The 19,386-nt window shown below is 52.1% G+C and overlaps 1 protein-coding gene across 1 annotated transcript in view; it reads right to left on the bottom strand.

Annotated features, from left to right (window-relative positions):
- NR5A2 (nuclear receptor subfamily 5 group A member 2) overlaps positions 1-19,386 on the bottom strand; it is a 64,999-nt gene that overhangs the window by 6,040 nt on the left and 39,573 nt on the right. The window contains exons 6-7 of the mRNA XM_087828850.1: positions 13,357-13,476; positions 9,479-9,626 (exon numbers count right to left, since the gene is read on the bottom strand). Of these exons, the coding sequence (XP_087684976.1) occupies positions 9,479-9,626; positions 13,357-13,476 (268 nt within the window). The remainder of the gene's footprint in view (positions 1-9,478; positions 9,627-13,356; positions 13,477-19,386) is intronic.

The following is a 19,386-nucleotide window of genomic DNA, read 5'->3' as shown; positions in this document are numbered from 1 at the left end:
TAGTGTTACAATATAACTGTTCTTTAAGAGCTACATCTACTTGCTACTTCTTATTACATTGTTTCCCTTAGCTTATTACAATTCTGCTCAGTAAGATTAGATGTTGAAATAAAGGGGGGGGGGAATCATTCCACTGACCAATGCTTATTCTGGACTGTTTGGGCTGTAAAAAAAAAAAAAGGTCTTCAGAGTAAAGAAATACGGGGAGAGGAAGCCGATTACCCAACAAGATCATTCGAGCCAAATACTGACCACATTTTTGCATAACTGAAATTAATAATTCATCCAATGGCTCAGGGATATGTATTTTTATGTGAAAGGCAGAAAATCCATAGCACTAATTTGTTTTTATATTTTTTAACCATGCGGTAGAGAAAAATAACAGGAAAGTTTCATTTAAAAGAGCTTGAAACATTTTGCCAAGGAAGCTATCCTTTAATTTTAATTATTATTATTTTTTTTGGTGTGTACCCACGGATGTTGCTAAAACGAGGTCATAGTGACACTGAAACACCTTATATTGGATCATACTTGCTTTACAAAATGTTACACTCAATTCTAAGCCCTGTACAGGAAGGGACCTAAGGATGGGTGGTCACCACAACCTTTCACACCCAGATATCATTAATTTACAAGCTGGAAAATATTTCTGCTCTGGCGAGTTGCACTGTCGCCAACTCCTGATTATTTAGGGAGTTACTGGTCCATGCATTTGTACAGCTGGGGACAATGAAACAGGTGATTTTAAACCTGTGAACACAGCACTGGCCACGTGACCTTGGAAGGAGGAAGCTGCTCTCGCTCCCAGTTCCCTCATCTTTTACGTTTTAACACTGACGACCACGAGGTAGGACAGGAAAGTCTGGCTATACAGGGCCCTTGGTCATCTCATCTCCCTGCAGTGAGGACCAACCTCTAGCCACCCGGTGTAGTTCTAGGGACACTCAGACGTGGTTCCTTCTGAGCCAGGGTGTCAGCGGCTCCTACGGAGAGTGGCCCTAGTGAGACCTCAGGAACCAAGATAGTGATTCTCTGAGCTGCTGACCTTTCCCTGCGCCTCCCTTGAGGGAGGGTTCAGGTCCATGGACATTTCTGACATGATAGGGAATGAAATAATGGGTGTGTGTTGGATTTCCTACAACCTCTCTCTCCCCCCACCCCCGTTTATTTGTTCCTTTGCGATCGTCTCATTCTCACCACCTTCTCAATTCCTGAATGAAACCCACTCGATCACTGTATGTCTTTTTTAAAAACATATGAAACACCTACTACAGGTGTTGATATCTGACCAGCGGCCGCTCTGGCGGGGAGCCAGATGAGTTGATGGAGATTTTCTGTCATTCTGAATTCCCCACTAATCTGACCCTGCCGGGCATCGAGGGTCTGGCTTGGAAAGCCCCTCCGGTGCCTGATATCCTGCTCCTGGCTGTCCTGCCGAGGACTCGGCGACATTTGGATCAAACATTCTCCCGGGTGGCTCAGGGGGAGGAAGCACCGGTGTGTTTGGTATTAGGGTTCAGTCTGTCTCCGGAAGGTTTCTTTTTAACTAGGGAGATAAAGTACATGAGAAGAACATTCATTTGCTGCCAGATGACAGACTTATTAAAAAGAGGGAAATATGAGCTTAGGTTACACAGACTCTGTAATCCTACCTGGTCAAAAACCTCCCAAATGATACCCCATTGTCCTTAGGGCTCCAGTTATAGTTAGAAAACCACAGCTGAGATAGGTTAAAAAGTAAAGAAAATACGACGTGTAAACAATATGCAAAACGCCAACCGGAAGACAGCAAAAGAAATAAATGAAAGTAAGACCATAATTAGTGATCGCGAGGGTTAACCAAGCTTTTCTCAATCCTCTATTTAATGTAGTGGCCGGGGCTGAAAGCCAGTTCATTTTGTCATCAGAATGTCAACGGGAAATTTAAAAATTCCCTTTTAAATTTCTGGTTGCGTAGAAACATGGAAGGGGAAAAAAAAAAAGAAAAGAAAATCCTCTCTCTGCAAACAAATCAAACCACTTGCTCAGACTCATCAGGATTTTTAAATGGTGTTCGGGGAGGTTGGTCTGCTGAAGGTTTTGTTGGTTTGTTGTTTGTTTTTTGGTGCTGTGATATTTAAAAATATATATTTTTGTTGCTCTTTAAGACTCGAATGCAAAAAATCAGCACAGGCCAAGTTCCTACCTTCTTGCGAAAAGTGTGCTTTGAGAGAGAATTAAACTTTGCACCTCTGTACGTCTGGGCGCTAAATCCCAAGGGTAAGACGTTGGCAGTGAGGCCACAGTCACGGTTTTCAGAGTCCTTGCTCAGCCGGGTGTTGAGCTCATGACGATTGCGCCATCGACTTCAGGGTGGGGACTATAGTCAACCTAGGAAATATTAACCTGGCGCTCACACCCACCGTCCAGATGAGCTTAAGACAACAGTTGCAAAACAGGACACACGGGGCTTGTGTCTTCATGTCCATTTGGACAAGGCTGCCTTCATTTTGAAAAATCATTACGTCCCGTCTGTGCCCTGTGAGTGGCTTTCCCAGGCTCTCCCTCCTTCCATTCCGAATAAAGCTGTCTATTTTAAACTCCCCACAGCTGATTTGTCGGATTCCGCAGTTTTTCGTCTCATCTGGAGAAACCCGTCACATGTCACCTTCCTTGGCGGCGAGCACCTAACGAGGCGTGCTCCTGCAGCGCGGGGCTCCCGGCTTGATGTTCACAGTAAAGAAAGCTCGCTATTGATTTTTCTGTAGCTGCTTGTAACTATTATAGTTGATACATCAATAGAAAAGGAAAGCACAATGTTTCACGGGAGGCAGAAAATCAGAGGATTTGTGACGCTCAGGCGGTAAATCATGGCGCAATCTCAGCCACAGACAGATGGTACCTGCTACCTTGGAACCCACAGCTTTCCTTAAAGAGACTGTCCTGTAATCGCCTGATCTGTCCTCATAGAATGGCGCCAAAGGACACGAGACAATGTATCATCCTCTGAAGGAGGCTCTTTCTTCCTCTGTGGGTGGGTGTGTCGGGGGGGCCTTTCAGCTCGTTGGTCGGCCACCGGGAGCATCCCTTTCCCCTCCTCTTTCTAGAGCTGAAATGTCACAGACTTCAGCAAAGCTCAGAGCATCGGCCGCTTCTGAGAACAACAAACAATAGGGAGAAGAAAGCTGCCAAGAATCCTTAACTCCCGAGGGCCTGGAATGGAAAACACGAGCTCAGAGCCCGTGCCCAGAGTCCCATGACTCCTGGTGATGCTCTTACGTGATCCGACATGTGCTCGAAAAATGTTTGGGGCATCAGGGACGCCTGCATTCTGCCTTTACAGAGCCTTTTAAAAACTCCTGAATCAATAACAGACCTCTAAACGGGTGTGCTAGCTTACTCTCTGTCTCCCTCTCTCCTTTTCTCCCTCCCTCCATCACCTTCATGAGCATTTATATACACGAGGTTAACTCTAAAACAATTACACCTATGCCACACTTTCAGTGTTTAAGCCATTTTACAAGTATCTCGCGGTCAGTCCATTAATTACTGGAGCTTTGAGCATCGTCTGAGGCTCGCCCCCATCAGACGTATTAATTATTTAACAAGGAGCCATAGTTTTAAGTGGTGCTGATACTACTCATCCAGGATTTTCCTGCTGTAAACAGAGAGGCATTAAATATAAATGACACTTACTAGAGCCCAGGATTGTTTCTGTCTTACACCAGGTTGAGGCTGGTGATGGATAAACGGGTTTACCTACTGACTCCTTGTATGAATAAATAGCACAGTTTCCCATTTCCTGTAATAAGTGTCTACCAAAGATGAGGAAATACGAGTTAGGTTCTTGGTTTTCCATTTGATTTGGGTTCCCTTTTATGTGTCATTCTGGTGGTTGAATGAATGGGGCAGCATAAAAGGAAGTGTGTAGAGAGGGCTTCTGGGAATTGCTTGACACAACTTGTAATTAATGACTATTTCATGTATCCAACCATCCACCCATCCATCCATCCATCCATCCACCCACCCACCCATCCACTCATCCATCCATCCATCCATCCATCCATCCATCCATCCATCCATCCATCCACCCACCCATCTACTCATCCATCCATCCATCCATCCATCCATCCATCCATCCATCCATCCATCCATCCACCCACCCATCCACTCATCCATCCATCCATCCATCCACCCATCCATCCACCCACCCATCCATCCATCCATCCACCCACCCATCCACTCATCCATCCATCCATCCATCCATCCATCCATCCATCCATCCATCCATCCATCCATCCATCCATCCATCCACTCATCCATCCATCCATCTACCCACACTCATCCATCCCTCTTCCTCATACTACATGGAAAATAAATTCTGGGCATAGTAAACACCTAAATATGAAAAGCACAGTGTTAACATATTTAGAAAAAAAGCTAAAGGCAAAGGGACTTTATGACTTTGAAGGCAGACAAAGGTTTCTTAGAGAAACTACAAGAAGCGAAAACCATCTAGGAAGATACTGGTGGATATGGCTACATCTGTGAAAGAAAAGATACATGATACAGTGAAAGGAAAAGCCAGTCTAACCTACCCTTATCTAATCTTTTTAAATCTAATCTTATCTACCAAAGAGGGACCTTCAGATCAATAAGGAAAAGCCTAGCTTCCAATGGGCAAAGGACAGGAACAGGTACTTCAGGGAAACAAATAAAATGAGTCCGAGTCAGCGGAATGCAAATGGAAACAGTAACAACAGAGATGCAATTACAGTGCCCAAGATACAGAGAGGCGAGAGTTCCTGGTTACTGTGGCCAGTAACAGCCACCTGGAGGATGATTTGGCAATTTCCAGCATCGAAAAGATCTGCCCAGCCATGTAGTCCGGGAAGACGTGTAGAAAAATGTCCCCTTAGCACTGTTTGTAATAAATGCCCATCAGCTGGAGTCGATAAATTGTGGGGCACGTTAAATAATGAAATACCACAGGGCAGCGAAAACGGTGACCGGGCTGCTGGACCTGGAGCCAAAGGGTCCGTTAAGATGTTTTTAATCCCAGAAGCCTTATTTTTTGGTGAGATAAGGACAGGCTTCTGCAGCTACCTCTTTGGAAGAGGAAGTTCCTTGAAGTTATAATTAGAAATGATACTGTTACAGTATCCACGCTCCAGCCCTTTGAGCCCTTTGGATACGGGCCGTCCTGGACAACGGCCAGCACATGTGGCCATCCCATTTGTCCTGTAATTCCTTGTGGCCACGATAACAACAATAACTTCTTTAAATTTGTGTTGTTGTTTTTTGAAAAGAAATTGCCAATTATTGAAACTCTATCCTGACTGAGAGTATTAGGAATATACTGATGATTTTATGATGAAATTTGTGTTTTGGTGTCCTGAAAATACTTAAACACACACACAAATTCATCGTTTCAGCTGCATTTCCTGCTCTCCCACTTGACTCAGTCCAGTGTCTGAAGTCTGAAGCCGGCAATAGGAGGAGGGGAGAATCTGCTAGTATTAGTATACACAGGGTGTCCCCCCAAAATGTATACACACTGTAACAGCTGACAGCTCAATTTTGAAAATGAAATGTATTTTAGTAAACACTGCCTTTATAATTATTCAAAGTGTATACATTTTTTTGGGACACCTTAGTAACTACTGTTAATATAGTTATTAATAGTAACTACTTGTAATAGTAACAAGTAGTTACTATTAATAACTATTAATAAGGTAACATAGTATTCAAGCCTTCGGTCTTTGCCACTGAACCACACCTACTGCCTCTGGGATGGGAAGCTAATTAGGGAGCCCTCCCCCTTTCCCCCCACCTTCTTGCATTATTCAGACCCAACGCAAGAGGCTCCCTCCCTGCGGGGTACAGACGACGGCCACAGGTCTGAAATTATATGAGTGGCAGTAACAATCATATAAACTGAAACTCTATCCTGACTGTGAGTAACTATGTTCTCACAGGACAAATAGTGGAAAGGGCTGTTTCAGATATGCTATCAGTGCTTATAAATATATGGCCAAGACAGAACAGAACGGTACACAAGTAGAATGGGGCCCTTCCCCAGGAGATGAGGCAGAATTGTCCAAATTGAGGTCGGCGTTGTCGCTCGGGTCACCCTGACCTTCACGGACTGCACGGAACTCCCTGTACCCCGGGGACGCTGGGCGAGCCGGAGTGTGTGTGACCGCGGGAGATAGGCCTTCCACCCTGACGGTGACATTTTTAGATTCAGTTCGAGCGGACGGCCAGGAAATATCTAGACCTCATTTTGAAAATAATGCAGTAACCATGGAAACCCACGTCCGGGCCCTTTTTCTCTACGTGGACCCCAAACGTTTCAGCTCGGACCCTCACTCTGCATGGCGGTGGGGGACACGTCGCCTCGCCGTTCGTCTCAGTTTCCTTGCCTGGAAAGGACCGGGGCTGGCCCCTGGCAACCGAGCAGGTCCTTTTCTAAGGTACAGAGCCAGAGCTCAAGGCTGGATGCGCTCGCTGGGTTTTATCAGGAAACCAGAGAGAGGGTTTGACCGATGGCTGGGCCCGGAGTCACGGACTGACCGGCCTGCTCCAGATCAGACTCGGGGCCCAGAGCGAACCAGCGTGTGTGGGATCCGGGCTGACACGCTGACGGCCGAGAGTCAGGCCAGGACAGAACTGGGGCTGAGCTGTTGGCGTCGGGGCCGCCGTCCACCGTGGCAGCTCCCCATTGGTCACCAGGCCCGTGCGCCTCTCAAAAGCCATCTCCCTAAACAGCAGCACTTAGAGAGATGACAGTATCAGTATTAACACCTAAAAAAATAATAAATATTTTTAGGCATACGCTGTGCAGAAATATGCCTAAATAAATGCTATTCGGGCCATTATATTCTCGGGCCGGCAGATAACAAACGACCATCGCCTCTTCTGCGGCTGTAAACACATATCGATTATGTTCAAACTCAGGACTCCATCCAAAATGAGTGATCTCTGGTCCTCGATAAACTGCCTTGCTCACCGCAAGGGAAAAAACCCCACACAACACCTATTACGGTGCATTTAATTAAGACAGGCATCCAGTTTATGTGCCATTATTTGCTTCTGCCAACTCTCCCTGGTGTAAATATTGAGCGGTGGCACCGCCTGAATGCTAATCAATGCCTCCCGCCTCCCCGGGGGCGAGGATGACTCACGCCGGGGGAGCCTTTACCTGCCGCCGCCCGGCACAGATAGGAAGACGTGGGGAGCCCCTGGCCAAGGGTCTGGCGAGGGTTTTTCTAAATTAGAGCGTCACACACGAGGAGGTAAAATGGAGACAGAATGCGAGTTGTAAGAAGAACCCCGGGGGGGGGGGGTCTGCGGTGCTTATCTGACTTCATGGGGAACCAGGTAACCAGCCCGCATGCTTCCTCCGGCCCCTGAAGCGTCGATTATTTCTCGCTTCTATGAGGGACAACGTCTTCCATTCACAGTTTGGAAACTACCCGAACTTCACTGCCAGTTACGTTTTCCCTGCTCCTTTAAAAATAAATTCTTGGCCAAGGCTATTTACTTCTGATCGGAAGCCACGTGTGTTTTTCTTTAAACAATAAATAGCCACAGTTTTAAAGGACGTTCAGGCTCCTTGGTCCCTGGTGCCCAGGCTGCCGAGATGGTCAACGTCCGTTACACAGGAGGGTGTGCGGTGGGTGCACAGCCCCAGGGCTCAGGAAGATAATCTGAGGTCCAAAGGCTGAAAGTACTTCAGAGCTAACCCCACCCCCCCATGAAGAGAATAATTTAGAAACACGATGAAGGAAGATAAATGTGGTGAAAACTAAACATAGCTCCTGGTCTATCTCAACGTCTTCAAGTGACATGCGGTGATTCAATTAATTCAAGATACCCCTGGGGCCCGGCCGGCGAGGCTCAGCGGTTGAACAGCAACCTGGGATCCAGGAGGTTGCGGTTCGATTCCCGGTCAGGGCCCAGGCCCAGGGTGCAGGCTCCTTGATCCCCAGCAGGGGGCGAGCAGGAGGCGGCTGATCCATGACTCTCATCATTGATGTTTCTCTCTCTCCCTCCCTCTCTCTGAAATCAATAAAAACATAATTAAAAAAAAAAAACAAAAACCACTGGAGTGAGATAACTCGATTCTATCACCAAGATGCTATAAGATCTCTTTCCTGTATATCACCACATTTTGCATTTAATTACGGATCAAACGCACGCGCTGAGAAGACGAGGCTCTTGCCATAGCCCAGACGAATCTGCCCAGGCTGCCGTCCCTTCATTTTCCAAAGACCCGTCTGGGGTGAGGGACGGAGCTTTGACGTGGCGGTCGGCCCGGAAACCGCCCAGGATTCCGTCCTGACGCGGTCGACCTTTGAACGCCACGGCTATGAAATGCTGCTCTCTCTTTACATTTGGGGTAACATTTCTCGCCGCTATATTTATCACATTTTCCAAACGGGGAAAATGTTCTTTTCACTCGAAATGTTGACTACACGTGAAGAATTAACTCTGCTTCTATTACTTCAGACTCTGCTTTTATTAGCAACAGTTGTGCGGTGATGTCAAGGAGAATTTTCAGACCAGCGTTCCCAATTTGGAGGGCAGGCACATCTGGTTTACTTTGCCGTTTGTTTTACTTTATTTCTTGGGATATGAATTCGCAGCTATCTTGTAACTGAAGACTAAAGATAAAACATATGTTGGTAAATCTGATTTCTGCGTTTTCGTGTGTGTGTGTGTGTATTTTTTTTTTTTTTTCATTCAAGGGAAGTTGCCTCCCTCAGCCGCCTGCCAATACGTAATAAATGGACTTGGCAAAAAGTTTATTTAAGTTGGCTTTATTAAGCCAACGAAACACAGAAATCAAGGATGGGACAGGCAGAAAAATCTGTTCCTTTGAAGTCAATAAAAATCCATCTCCTTAATCCCCTTTTTATTGCGAACCGTGCTGATTTTTCTCGGCCGACTCGCTGGGAACCTTGATTTAGCTAATCTGTCTTGTGAGTTATCTGTCTTCTCCAAAGCCCCCCCCAAAGAAGCACCACCCCCCCGAAAATCGTCATCTTTCACTCGGGCGCAGTGGTGCCTCCGGTGACGCACACCTTCTGGTGAATCCAGAAACAGGTTCCTAATTATTATGTACATTTTACAAGAATAAACTCAGCCCGGGTCTCGGGCCGAAAGGAAAAGACACAGAGACAATCGACAGCGAGCGGCGAGACGGCCAAAATCTGATCCCACCGTCTGTCCTAAGCTACGTCCACTAAATATCACGTTACTGCTGCCTCCTCATGGTGCCTGTTAAGGAAGAAGATTCGGGACTCGGACCAACAGCTCGTCTCCCACATCCCGCCCTGCCCCCGACACAGCTCGGAGCCGCGCAGACAGACATACAAACCCACGCGGGAAGGCCGGACGGTTTGACGAGAAGGGCGCCGTCTCAGCAGAACAAACACGCGTTTGGCCCGGCAGGCGCCCCAGGCCCGCCCGACGCGGGAGAAAGGCCCCTTACCTAAACTAAAGAGCACCAAGAACTTCAGACACACGAACTCCCGCTGGTCAAACTGGAGGGAGCGCAGCTTTGCCACCAACTCCTGGGCGTGGCTCATGAGGTTGTTCAGCGTGGCCCCGGCCTGCGACGCGATCACGGAGTAGTCCACCTGCAACACAGAGTCACGGCGTCGGTGGGTGAGGCCGGGACCCGGGGGCCCAGAGTCCACTGGAGGCCTTGACGACGGACGCGTGGGCAAAACCAGGCGGCCACGCGGGTTAATGACCGAGGTGGCCGTCCCCAGGGAAGCAGCCGGAGACACGTTCTGTGATTATAAAATGGACCACAGCCTGGCCTGGGTGGCTCAGCGGTTGGGCATCATCCCATGAACCAGGAGGTCGCTGGTTCGATTCCCGGTCGGGCACATGCCCAGGTTGTGGGCTCGACGCCCAGCAGGGGGCGCACAGGAGGCAGCTTCTCTCTCATTGATGTTTCTCTCTCCCTCCCTCTCTCTGTAAAACAAAGACCATAATTATTCTGATAAATCTAATTATTTTGATAGCTTTGTAGGGGACAGGTTTTCACTAAATTTTACAGATACTTACATGCATGCTCATATATATATATATATATATATATATATATATATATATATATATATATATATATATACCTTTTTTCTATTGTAAAATGTCACTGTCACATACAATGAGGTTTTTAACTCTCAACCATCAAAGAAAAATAGACCGTCCGTTAGGAGTGAGCCAGCCCAGCATTCTGCGTGGTGCTGAGTCGGGCACGAGGAACGTGAAGTGTTTTTCTGTTTTTATTTTCTGAAGAGACGGCATTTTAAGGCCCCCATTGGTGCGGATCGCGGGCGTGCCCGCGAGGAGGGAAGCGCGTTTAGGTCCCACGCTGGCTCGCTGCCCACTCGACAGCCACGGCTGCTGCCTCCGCGTGGTTATTAATTACGTTTCTCTCCAACGCCAGCCACGACCTTATTTATAAAAAAGCAGCTTCTCGATTGAGAAAGCAAAACAAAAAAAGGCCGATTTCCTTTTTCAGAAAAGGCGACGCACCGATTTCGGTTATTCACGGGGACGCGGAAACTTCCGTTTATAATAGTAAGACGTCGGGGTGGCTGCCAGAGACCCAGTGCAGCCCGACAGGGGGCCCAGGCGTCCGGCCCTTTTTCACCCGTGAGCTCTCGGGCACGCGCGTGCTTTCGGGGGCGTTTAAAATTGCAGCAGCAGCAAGTCTGCCTGGGAGGCGAGCGCTCCGTGCCCGTCGCCCGAGCTGGCTGTATGAAATTTTTATATTTATTGACATTTCATTACCATAATTGACTGCACTCTCCTCTCCAGAAGGCACAGGGCCGCCTCCCGGGCAGCAGAACTGGTCCCTCGAGTGGAATTTGCAATTAAAAACAAGGCAAGACGGATTTTTTTTTTTTTTTTTAATCGTGTAAATATGATGAGCTGAATTTTTGGCTTTAACTGGGGCATAGCGGGGTGCAAGGAAACCTCCTTCCAGAGCGAGAAAAATCGCACATCGGCGGGGGGACGGCCCCCGAAGGTGTCAATCAGTTCACGGAGAGGAAACTGCGCGTGAAAGAGCCTGGCTGGACGCGGCCTCCGGGGCGGCCCCGGGAGCGGGCGCAGCCTGGCCCTGCTGCGTGGCCACCGGCCGGCCTCTGTCCGCCCCGTCTCAGCACCAAGGTCCTAAGAGCTCCTCTTAGTGAGAAAAACCAAGTACAGGGCGACCTGAGCCTCAGCCGGAAGCCGACGCAGGGCGACCGACTGCCCAGCACACGGGGACATCGGGACGGTCATTTTGCCAGTTTCTCCTCCAAGGAATCTGGAGTTCGTATTACGTAAGGTGGTGCCTGAGCCCTAAATCTTTTTTTATCTTTTTTATTTCAGAGAGAGGGAGGGAGAGACATCGATGGGAGACAGACACATCGGCCGGTTGCCTCCCTCCCGGGCCGGGGATGGAACCTGCCACCCAGGCACGTGCCCTTGACCGGGAATCGAACCCGGGACCCTTCGCTGCTCAGGCTGATGCTCTAACCACGGAGCCACGCCGGCCCAGGCACCGGAGGGCGGCGGGTTCGATTCCCGCCCCGGGCGGGGAGGGTGCGGGAGGCAGCCAGTCGATGCGTCTCTCTCACATCGATGTTTCTCTCTCTCTCTCTAAAAATCAGTGGGAAAAAATACCCTCGGGGAAAAAAACCGCTTTGTGGAGCTGATTTCACGAAAAGGAGAGGCTCCGCTTGCTCCGTGACGTCCAGCGACGCGAGCGTCTGGCTGACCGACGGGCCGTCAGTGTGCACCCGGGTTGCGGGGAGAAGGGGTCGGGGGGCGGGCAAGTGACCCACTTTAAAGGGGGAGCATAGTCAATGCTGTCGTGAGCGCCAGCGTGGGGGTGCCGGGCTGGAGTGACCCCCACGTCAGGGACACACGTCAAATCACCACGTCGCACACCTGAAGCTAACCGAACGTTTTACGTCAGCTGTCACTTTAAAATAATTTTTTGGAAAAAAAGTGGGGACGGCCCCGAGGGGGCAGCTCTGTTGGTTGGAGGGCTGTCCCCAGACGCCAAGGTTGCGGGTTCGACCCCCGGTCCGGACACATGTAAGAATAACCAACGATTCATCAATAAGGGGAGCGACAAATCGATGCTTCTCTCTCCCTCCCTCCCTCCCTCTATCTAAAAATCAGTAATTTTTTTTTTTTAAAGTGGGGAAGAGAGAGCTAGAGGAATTGGGGTGCAGGAGGGGTGTGAGGGAGCGACCCGGCCTCCACCGGGAGGTCCCCTCCCTCGGCCGCGATGGCAGAACCCCAGGCGGCGGCGACTGATACCGGGGCCCATAAATACCATCTATTCCTTGACTGTTCTTGGTCCCGAGCATCCGAGAGACAAGAAATGCACCCTCTCTCCTCTTTAAATGGCAATTACGTCTACCCGGGGCAGCACTTAAGGGAAAATGAAACGTGAAATAAGGGATATTTCTGAAGAGCCGGAGTGAGTGCTCTGAGGAGAATGGTACGGCCCTTTTCATTTCTGAAACCCAGAAGGAAATGAAATCACATTAATTTGTGGGCTGAGTCTTGCTTTTCTAATGCAGCTCCCAGCTGGGCAGGGACGGGCGGGCGGGAGGCCGGGAGGGAGGGGCTGGCGGCAGAGCCGGCGATGAGGCTCTGGAAATGGGTGCATTCCCGCCGAAGACTTGGGTCACCCCGGGCGAAACCTGAAAGCACGGACGTCGGGCCCACGGAGACTTTATTGCCTCCCCCAGAGGCTTTTCTCCGGACGGGCACGGAAAGCGGGGGCCGGGTGGTGGTGGAGATGCTCGGACTGACCCAATGTGCAAAAACTCTGACACAGCGCCCGCCTTTCATTGGATCGGGGAAAACGCGATTTATTTAATAACACGGCAAATGGCGTGGAGACGGCCTTTCACGGCGGGTCGGCACTGCCGAGGTTTCACGGCCCATAAACGTTTACGGCCGGACGCGGACGGTCCGGGTGCCAGGCGCCGCGTGGCCGAAGCGATGCCCACACAGGAGCTGTGCCACCCACTAACGGGGCCAGGGGGGGGGCAAGTGTTTATTTTAATGACGCCTCAGCTATAGGGTGGAGGGTAAGAGACAAGAGGACAGGTCTGGCTGGTGTGGCTCACTGGTTGAGCGTCGGCCCGTGAGCCAGGAGGTCGGGGTTCGATTCCCAGTCGGGGCACGTGCCCAGGTCGTGGGCTCGATCCCCAGTCGGGGCTGGCAGGAGGCAGCTGATCGATGACTCTCTCTCTCTCCCCCTCTGAAATCAATCTCCTCTCTCTGAAATGAATCAGAACCTATTTAAAATAAAAATAAGGCACTGTTTGTGGCCTCCACACTCACTTGCTGCCCGGTGACCAGCGAGATGCAGCCCTCCTTCCCGTGGACCACCTGCCGGTAAATGTGGTCGAGAATCAGGAGCTCGCTCCAGCAGTTCTGCAGCAGCTTCATCTGGTCGTCCACCTGCAGGAGGAACAGAGAGAGCGACACTTACTCACTGCTTTCCTGTTTCCGCGCATGAGCGAGCGCACTACAGGCAAAAGCCATTGTTTTCATCTGGACCGAGACTCCTCCGTCCGCACGGAGACCCTCGGGCTCGGTATCTACGATAATCGATGAGCTGCTAGGAAAGGTCTCCATTACCCGGGTCCATCTAACGTTAAGAGGAGCTATTAGAGTTCGCTTGTGGGAGGCTCGGGCGGCCCGGCCTGTCCTCCGTGGACCCTGTTGGAATGACCCCAAATGGCTCGTGTTTACGCATCTGGAGGCAAATTCATTGAACCGAAGCCGAAGTCGTCTACGGGAGCCAGCAAGCTGCCCGGCCGCGGGGATTTGTATAAAATACGTCAGCGGGACAGTCGGGCGACTTTCAGCGGCCGAGGTGCCTGCCCTTCTTGCCCTTCGGTCCGCGGGCCGAGGCTCTGTCCACTGAGCCACACCGGCCAGAGCTCACTTATCTCACTTCTAACAGGTTCGCCTTCAAGCGGCCGTTCCCGTGGGACTCTGGAGAAGGTCGGGCGGCTCCCAGGAAGTCTCCGCTCGAACGTCAGCGACCCCGTGGCCCACCGTTTCCACGGGCCTGGACACGGTGACCGTGGCCCACGGCCCTGAACGTGGAGCTGAGGCAAGGACCCGGGGCCAGAGCTGACCACTCTCCACCCGGGAGAGCTCGGCCCAGCCACTGACTTCTCCAAACCGTATTTTCTCCCCAGAAGACACGAGGCTGTTCTTGCTGAGAGGAGGAAAGGAGACCGCAGGCAGGACATTCCCTCTGTAGAGGGTAAGAGCCACGCGGAGTGGAGGAACACGCCCTGCTGATTCCGGCTAGAAGACGAACGGCGACCGCAGAGATCGGAGGCGCCAGCGTCTCCGTCTGCTGGTCCGTTCCGAGCTCATTCGTTGAGCCGACAGGCGCAGAAGGGCCAGACCCAGGATCTCCGCCGTCCCCTCCTGTGAAAACCCCTCCCGTGGGGACAGCGGTCACCCAAACCCTCCGCGACGCTCCGGCGTGTGGGACGCCTCAGTCAGGCCGTGGGCAGCGGGGGCAGGGACCCGCCTGGCTGTCCCCGGCAAACGCGTCCTAGCAACGCACCTGCCGGTTCCGGGAACCGCCGCTCAGAGGCTGCGGCTCGTTTGGGAACAAAGGGCGCTCCGTGCTCGATGGGCGTTCTCATGTTCCCACGACAGCGAGTGCCCCGCTGGCATCACAGCTGGTAGTTTTCAACCCACGGTGGCGCCCGGGCGCCCCAGTACGCTTTTCTCTGAAGCGACGTGGAGCTTCAGTTCCTCACGTGGCTCTCTCTTCACGTTAATGCTGGAAATAACCTCAGGATGGGTGGGAGAAGGGAGCGTCTTCCAGGGGCATTTAGGGACCCGCGGGGGGCGGGGGGGGTGCTGGCGTAGGATGAACCTCTCTGCACAGCAAGGACGTGTCCGGCTCCTGTCTTGCAGGCAGAAGATGAAAGAGCTGAGAGTCCCCGTGGGCCACACACACGAGGAGGAGAGACGAGCGACGGCGAACGGAGCCCGTCTCCTGGGGCCCTCAGGGCCCGGCCCTTCCTCTTTTGTGTTCGCTGAGGGTCCCCTGCCCTGCGTGTGTCCCGACGCCAATACCTCGGATGGTCAGGTAGGAACTGGCTTTTCCCGGCCGCCTTTTCTTCGGGGATGTTGAGAATTACTTGCAGATAAGGATATGGTTTTGTGTCCTGTTCAGAGCAAGACTGGGGCGCGTGGTTTTCGGTTTTTATTCCTGACTGTGTGTGTGGAGACGGAGGGAGGGAGGGAGAGGGGAGAGCCGACCGTCCGGGACGCGCGAGGTTCTGTTTTCCTGCGTCTTCGAGTTCCCTGTTAGAGGCTGACATTCCCGCCCCACCTCTGCCTGGGCCCAGGGCGTAAGGGGATGGACGGGCCTCTAAGACCTGCCTCTTTCCGGCGTCTCCGCTTCTCGGGAGGTGGCAGGAACAGGCGAACACGCCGACTTCCCGAAGTTGGCCCGTAGTGTTTGTTCTGTACTCTGTGGGCCCCGTGTCATCATTTTTTCCCCGGCATCCCCCCGAGGGCCCCTGTGATGACCCCCTGTCCGCACACATCCCGTAGCTGCTCGGTCACCTGTCCCTGGTCCCTCAGGGCTGGGGCCGGACGGAGCCGTAGCGTGGGCGGAGCCTGGCATGAGAGGTGCGTTTTCTAAATACCTGAGTAGCGATGGGACGAACGGCGGAGCTGTGTTCCCTTCCACCCGTGGGTCCCCCGGGCCCCCGGGGGAGCAGGTCGCTGCTCCGTGTTTGTGGGTGAAGGATGCCCGGGGCCTGGCAGGCCTGTGCACGTGGCCCACGGGTCTGGACCCACGCGTGGCCCGACTGCAGTTTTAACACCCCTCCGGAGCCACGGATTGCCCGCCTGAACGCGGCCCCGAGGAGGTTTTTCTGACCCGACATTCAGCTTCACTATTTTCCACAGCTGATTGCGTCGCAGTTCACGTTACGGGAACCTGGCGAGTGTGCGGCCCTGTGGGGCCCCGGGTGACAGTTTTTACGCGGCTCCGAAGGAAAGGACAGGGTATAAACTTGACACCCGCCTTGTGTCTTATCTGGAGATAAGAAATATTGGTGATTTTGAAGATATTTTTTCTCCAGGTGGGGACTTTGGAGTCAGTTTTCCAGGTGTGAATGCCATCGATAAAGGATGCTGGGTGGCATCTGGGAAGGGGGGGGGGCGTGGAACTGCTCCGTCGACCCAGACCTCCCCCCTGAACGCAGCAATTCTCGCTCCTGCAGTCCCGCGTTATCAGCTGCAATAAAAGGAAGGCTTATCTCGCGAAGCTCGTTACTCATGGGGAGCTGTTTATACTGATGTTATAGACGAGCGTGGACAGGAACACAAGCCTCGCATTGTGCGCGCAGCTGACTCCCACAGCCCAGAGGTTAATCATTAGAGACGTGGGCTCTCCCGTCAGAACGGGGGGCTGGGCAAACAGTCGGGGGGGAGGGTGTAGGTGTTTCTCAAGCCCACGCTGAACTTATCGAAACCTCTCGGCTGCCCCCTCCCTTCCCGTTTTCGCTGCCCGGCCGCGGATCTGGGGCTCACTCTTGCTGGGGCGTTGAGAGTGGGCCTCGAGATTCAGGGCAGCTACGCTTTAAGAAAGACGTTTTTAGGAAAAGGTTCCCCTGACGTGGTTGAAAGGGGACATGAACCCATTTTCTTTTTCTTTTTTTAATATATCTTTATTGATTTCAGAGAGAGGAAAGGAGAGGGAGAGAGAGAGAGAAACATCAATGATGAGAGAGTCATTGATCGAGCCCACAACCCGGGCCTGTGCCCTGACCGGGAATCGAACCCCGATTGCCTGGATCCTAGCTCGACGCTCAGCCGCTGAGCCACGCCCGGCAGGGTCCCATTTCTTAATTCTGGTCACTGAGCCCCTGGGCCAGGTCTGGGGGGTGAAACTTGGCGAAAAATTGGCGACTAAGACACAGTCCCTGCCTCCAGGCACCAGGCCAGAGCGTAAGCTCTGTATTATCACCCCAGGGGCACTGGAAGTCGGGGTGCTTTTCTCTTAGGGAGACGCCCAGGGGCCACAGAAGCTTCTGGGAAGTGGGATTTCACGTATCAGGGCCACTGAGTTAAACTGTTTCTCTCAGTAGCTCCTGTTAGAAATCTTGCAACAAAGTATTCAGAACACGATGTAAAGACTCTTCAGAATCATGACAGAGTCCAGTTACTATTTCATTATTTACTTTCTGGCAAAAAGAAAACAAAACTTCCCGGAGGGGGACCCCCATTTGTTTTATGCGTCTTTTTCTGACGACGATGACATTGATGAAGGTCGGTGGGAGCAGGGAGAGGAAACTCCCACCCGGACCAGTCAAGACCAGCCTATCAAATCCCAACGAGGACCCGCTCGGGCTGGGCGGACGCTCTGCGGCCCTAGCCCGTCGATGTTTTTAAAAAGTGCCCGGATGACTATCTGCAAACGGCGACAAAGTCCACGAAGAAATGACTTGGTGTTAACAATGATTAAACCGGCTTGGGGAACAATGCTGGGTCGGAGGAACGGCCAGCGAAACTTGGAACTCGCCTGTCAATTGTCGGGAATACCTGCTGGATTTATGGCCAGACTTCTCCCTGCCTGTAGATAACAGACGCGCCCTGGGGACTTTGCTGGCGGCCTGTCTGTCAACACTGCCTGGAGCGGGGCCATCCGGGCCCCTCTCTGCAAGTCTCCAGAGCAGGGACACTGGGCGCTTTCTCCCCCTGGGATCTAAACTCCCTCCGGGTGAGGAAAGCAGGGTTCAGCTGGGTGATACCTGCCTGTGTCCTTCCCCACAGCACCCCCACCTCCGAGCCGCACCCCCTTCAGCTCCTGTCCAGGTCTCACCAGCAGTCCGGAAACCCTAGGACCTGGGTTCTCGCACCCACGAACCGTCGCTGGAAAGATCCATTTCAGTCACGCTGCTCCTTTGGACACAAATGTCTTCCCGATTCCCTGTATTTCCCTTCGCAGGTCTCCGCCCAAGCAGACCCCCCTCCCGGGGCAGCCTGGGCCGGAACAGGCCTGGTCAGTGTGCCGGCCGGGCCTGCAGCCCCCAGTGGCCAGAAACCCAGCAAGTGAGGGCGGGAAGGGAGGGTCCTCCCCACGGCTGGTCTCCTGCGTCCCCGAGGACGGGCGGCCACCCTGGTCCGGCCCACACGGCCGGGCGTGAAAGGAAAGAGAGCGGAGGGTGCTGGGAAATCAACCGTAAATCAGACAAGTATCGGTGCTGGGATCTACGGAGACCCGAATAAATACAAGAGCCCGTTCTTCTGTATGTCACCTACGTGTTAGTGGAAAAAACTAGTCGTTCTCTTCAAGAAGCTAAACAGTGAACGAACAAGACATAAAACTCGTGTTCAAGGTGATCCATGGTGGTCAAGTCTGAATAATCAGAATGTGAATCTCTATCTAATCTATCTATCTATCTATCTATCTATCTATCTATCTATCTATCTATCTATCTAAATCTACATCCCTAATAAAGACTTGAAGCAGTTTATCTGTACATCTGATGAAAGATAATGAAAATAAATGAGGAAATGGAAATAAAGAGAAAGGAGACAAGTGAGGCCAAAAATAGGAAAAGTCCCCCAAGTAAGACACCTACTAATGGAAGTTCGACCTAAATCTAAACAAATGAGAGAAGGCAACACGTGGGAGTTGCTAAAGGAAAGGCAAAGGAAAGCATTTTGGGGCCTGGCAAAGGAAAAAAGTATTTTCAGGTGGGTTAAAGGGACGTGTTTTCCAGAGCGCTCTCGCTGGGGCTGTTTGGTTACGACCACGGCCTGTTTCCTGTTCTCTAAAGCCTCCGATGGCTCCTTGAAGTGACCCTCCTCCCGTGTCTGACCGCTGTCCAAGCAACCAAGACGTGCAGCCCAGGCACATGCCCTTGACTAGGAATCGAACCCGCGACCCTTTGGTTCCAGGGCTGATGCTCTAACCACGGAGCCAACCTGGCCCCGTTCGGTCTTCGTACAACGTCTTCCTTTGTTGACCGGGTTTCAGAGCCAAGGTTTCCAGAGGCCACGGCGTCCTCTCTGGCCGGCCGCTCCGGTTGGGCAGTTGGCCAGAGGAAGGAGGAAAGGGCCCAAGTGGCCTAAATATCGCTCACCAAAAATACCAGGGAAACCAGGGCAGAGGCCAAGGCGCAGTCCCCGCGGATGGCCCAGTGCTGGGAACTCGCTGGGCACAGAGGCTCCTGGGAGGATTCCCGGCCCACGTCCCCGGAGATGGCGGGGACACGGGCCCTTCGCACAGCTGAAGTTCTCCCTTCGGGTCCCGGGGCGAAGCGGGCGGTCAGTCTGTGCCTCAGAGACATTCAGAAGGGGACTTACGGAAAGTGG

The sequence above is a fragment of the Miniopterus natalensis genome, chromosome 21, assembly GCF_054644295.1.
Source record: "Miniopterus natalensis isolate mMinNat1 chromosome 21, mMinNat1.hap1, whole genome shotgun sequence".
Classification (NCBI taxonomy): domain Eukaryota; kingdom Metazoa; phylum Chordata; class Mammalia; order Chiroptera; family Miniopteridae; genus Miniopterus; species Miniopterus natalensis.
This window is presented reverse-complemented; position numbering and strand designations above follow the sequence as displayed.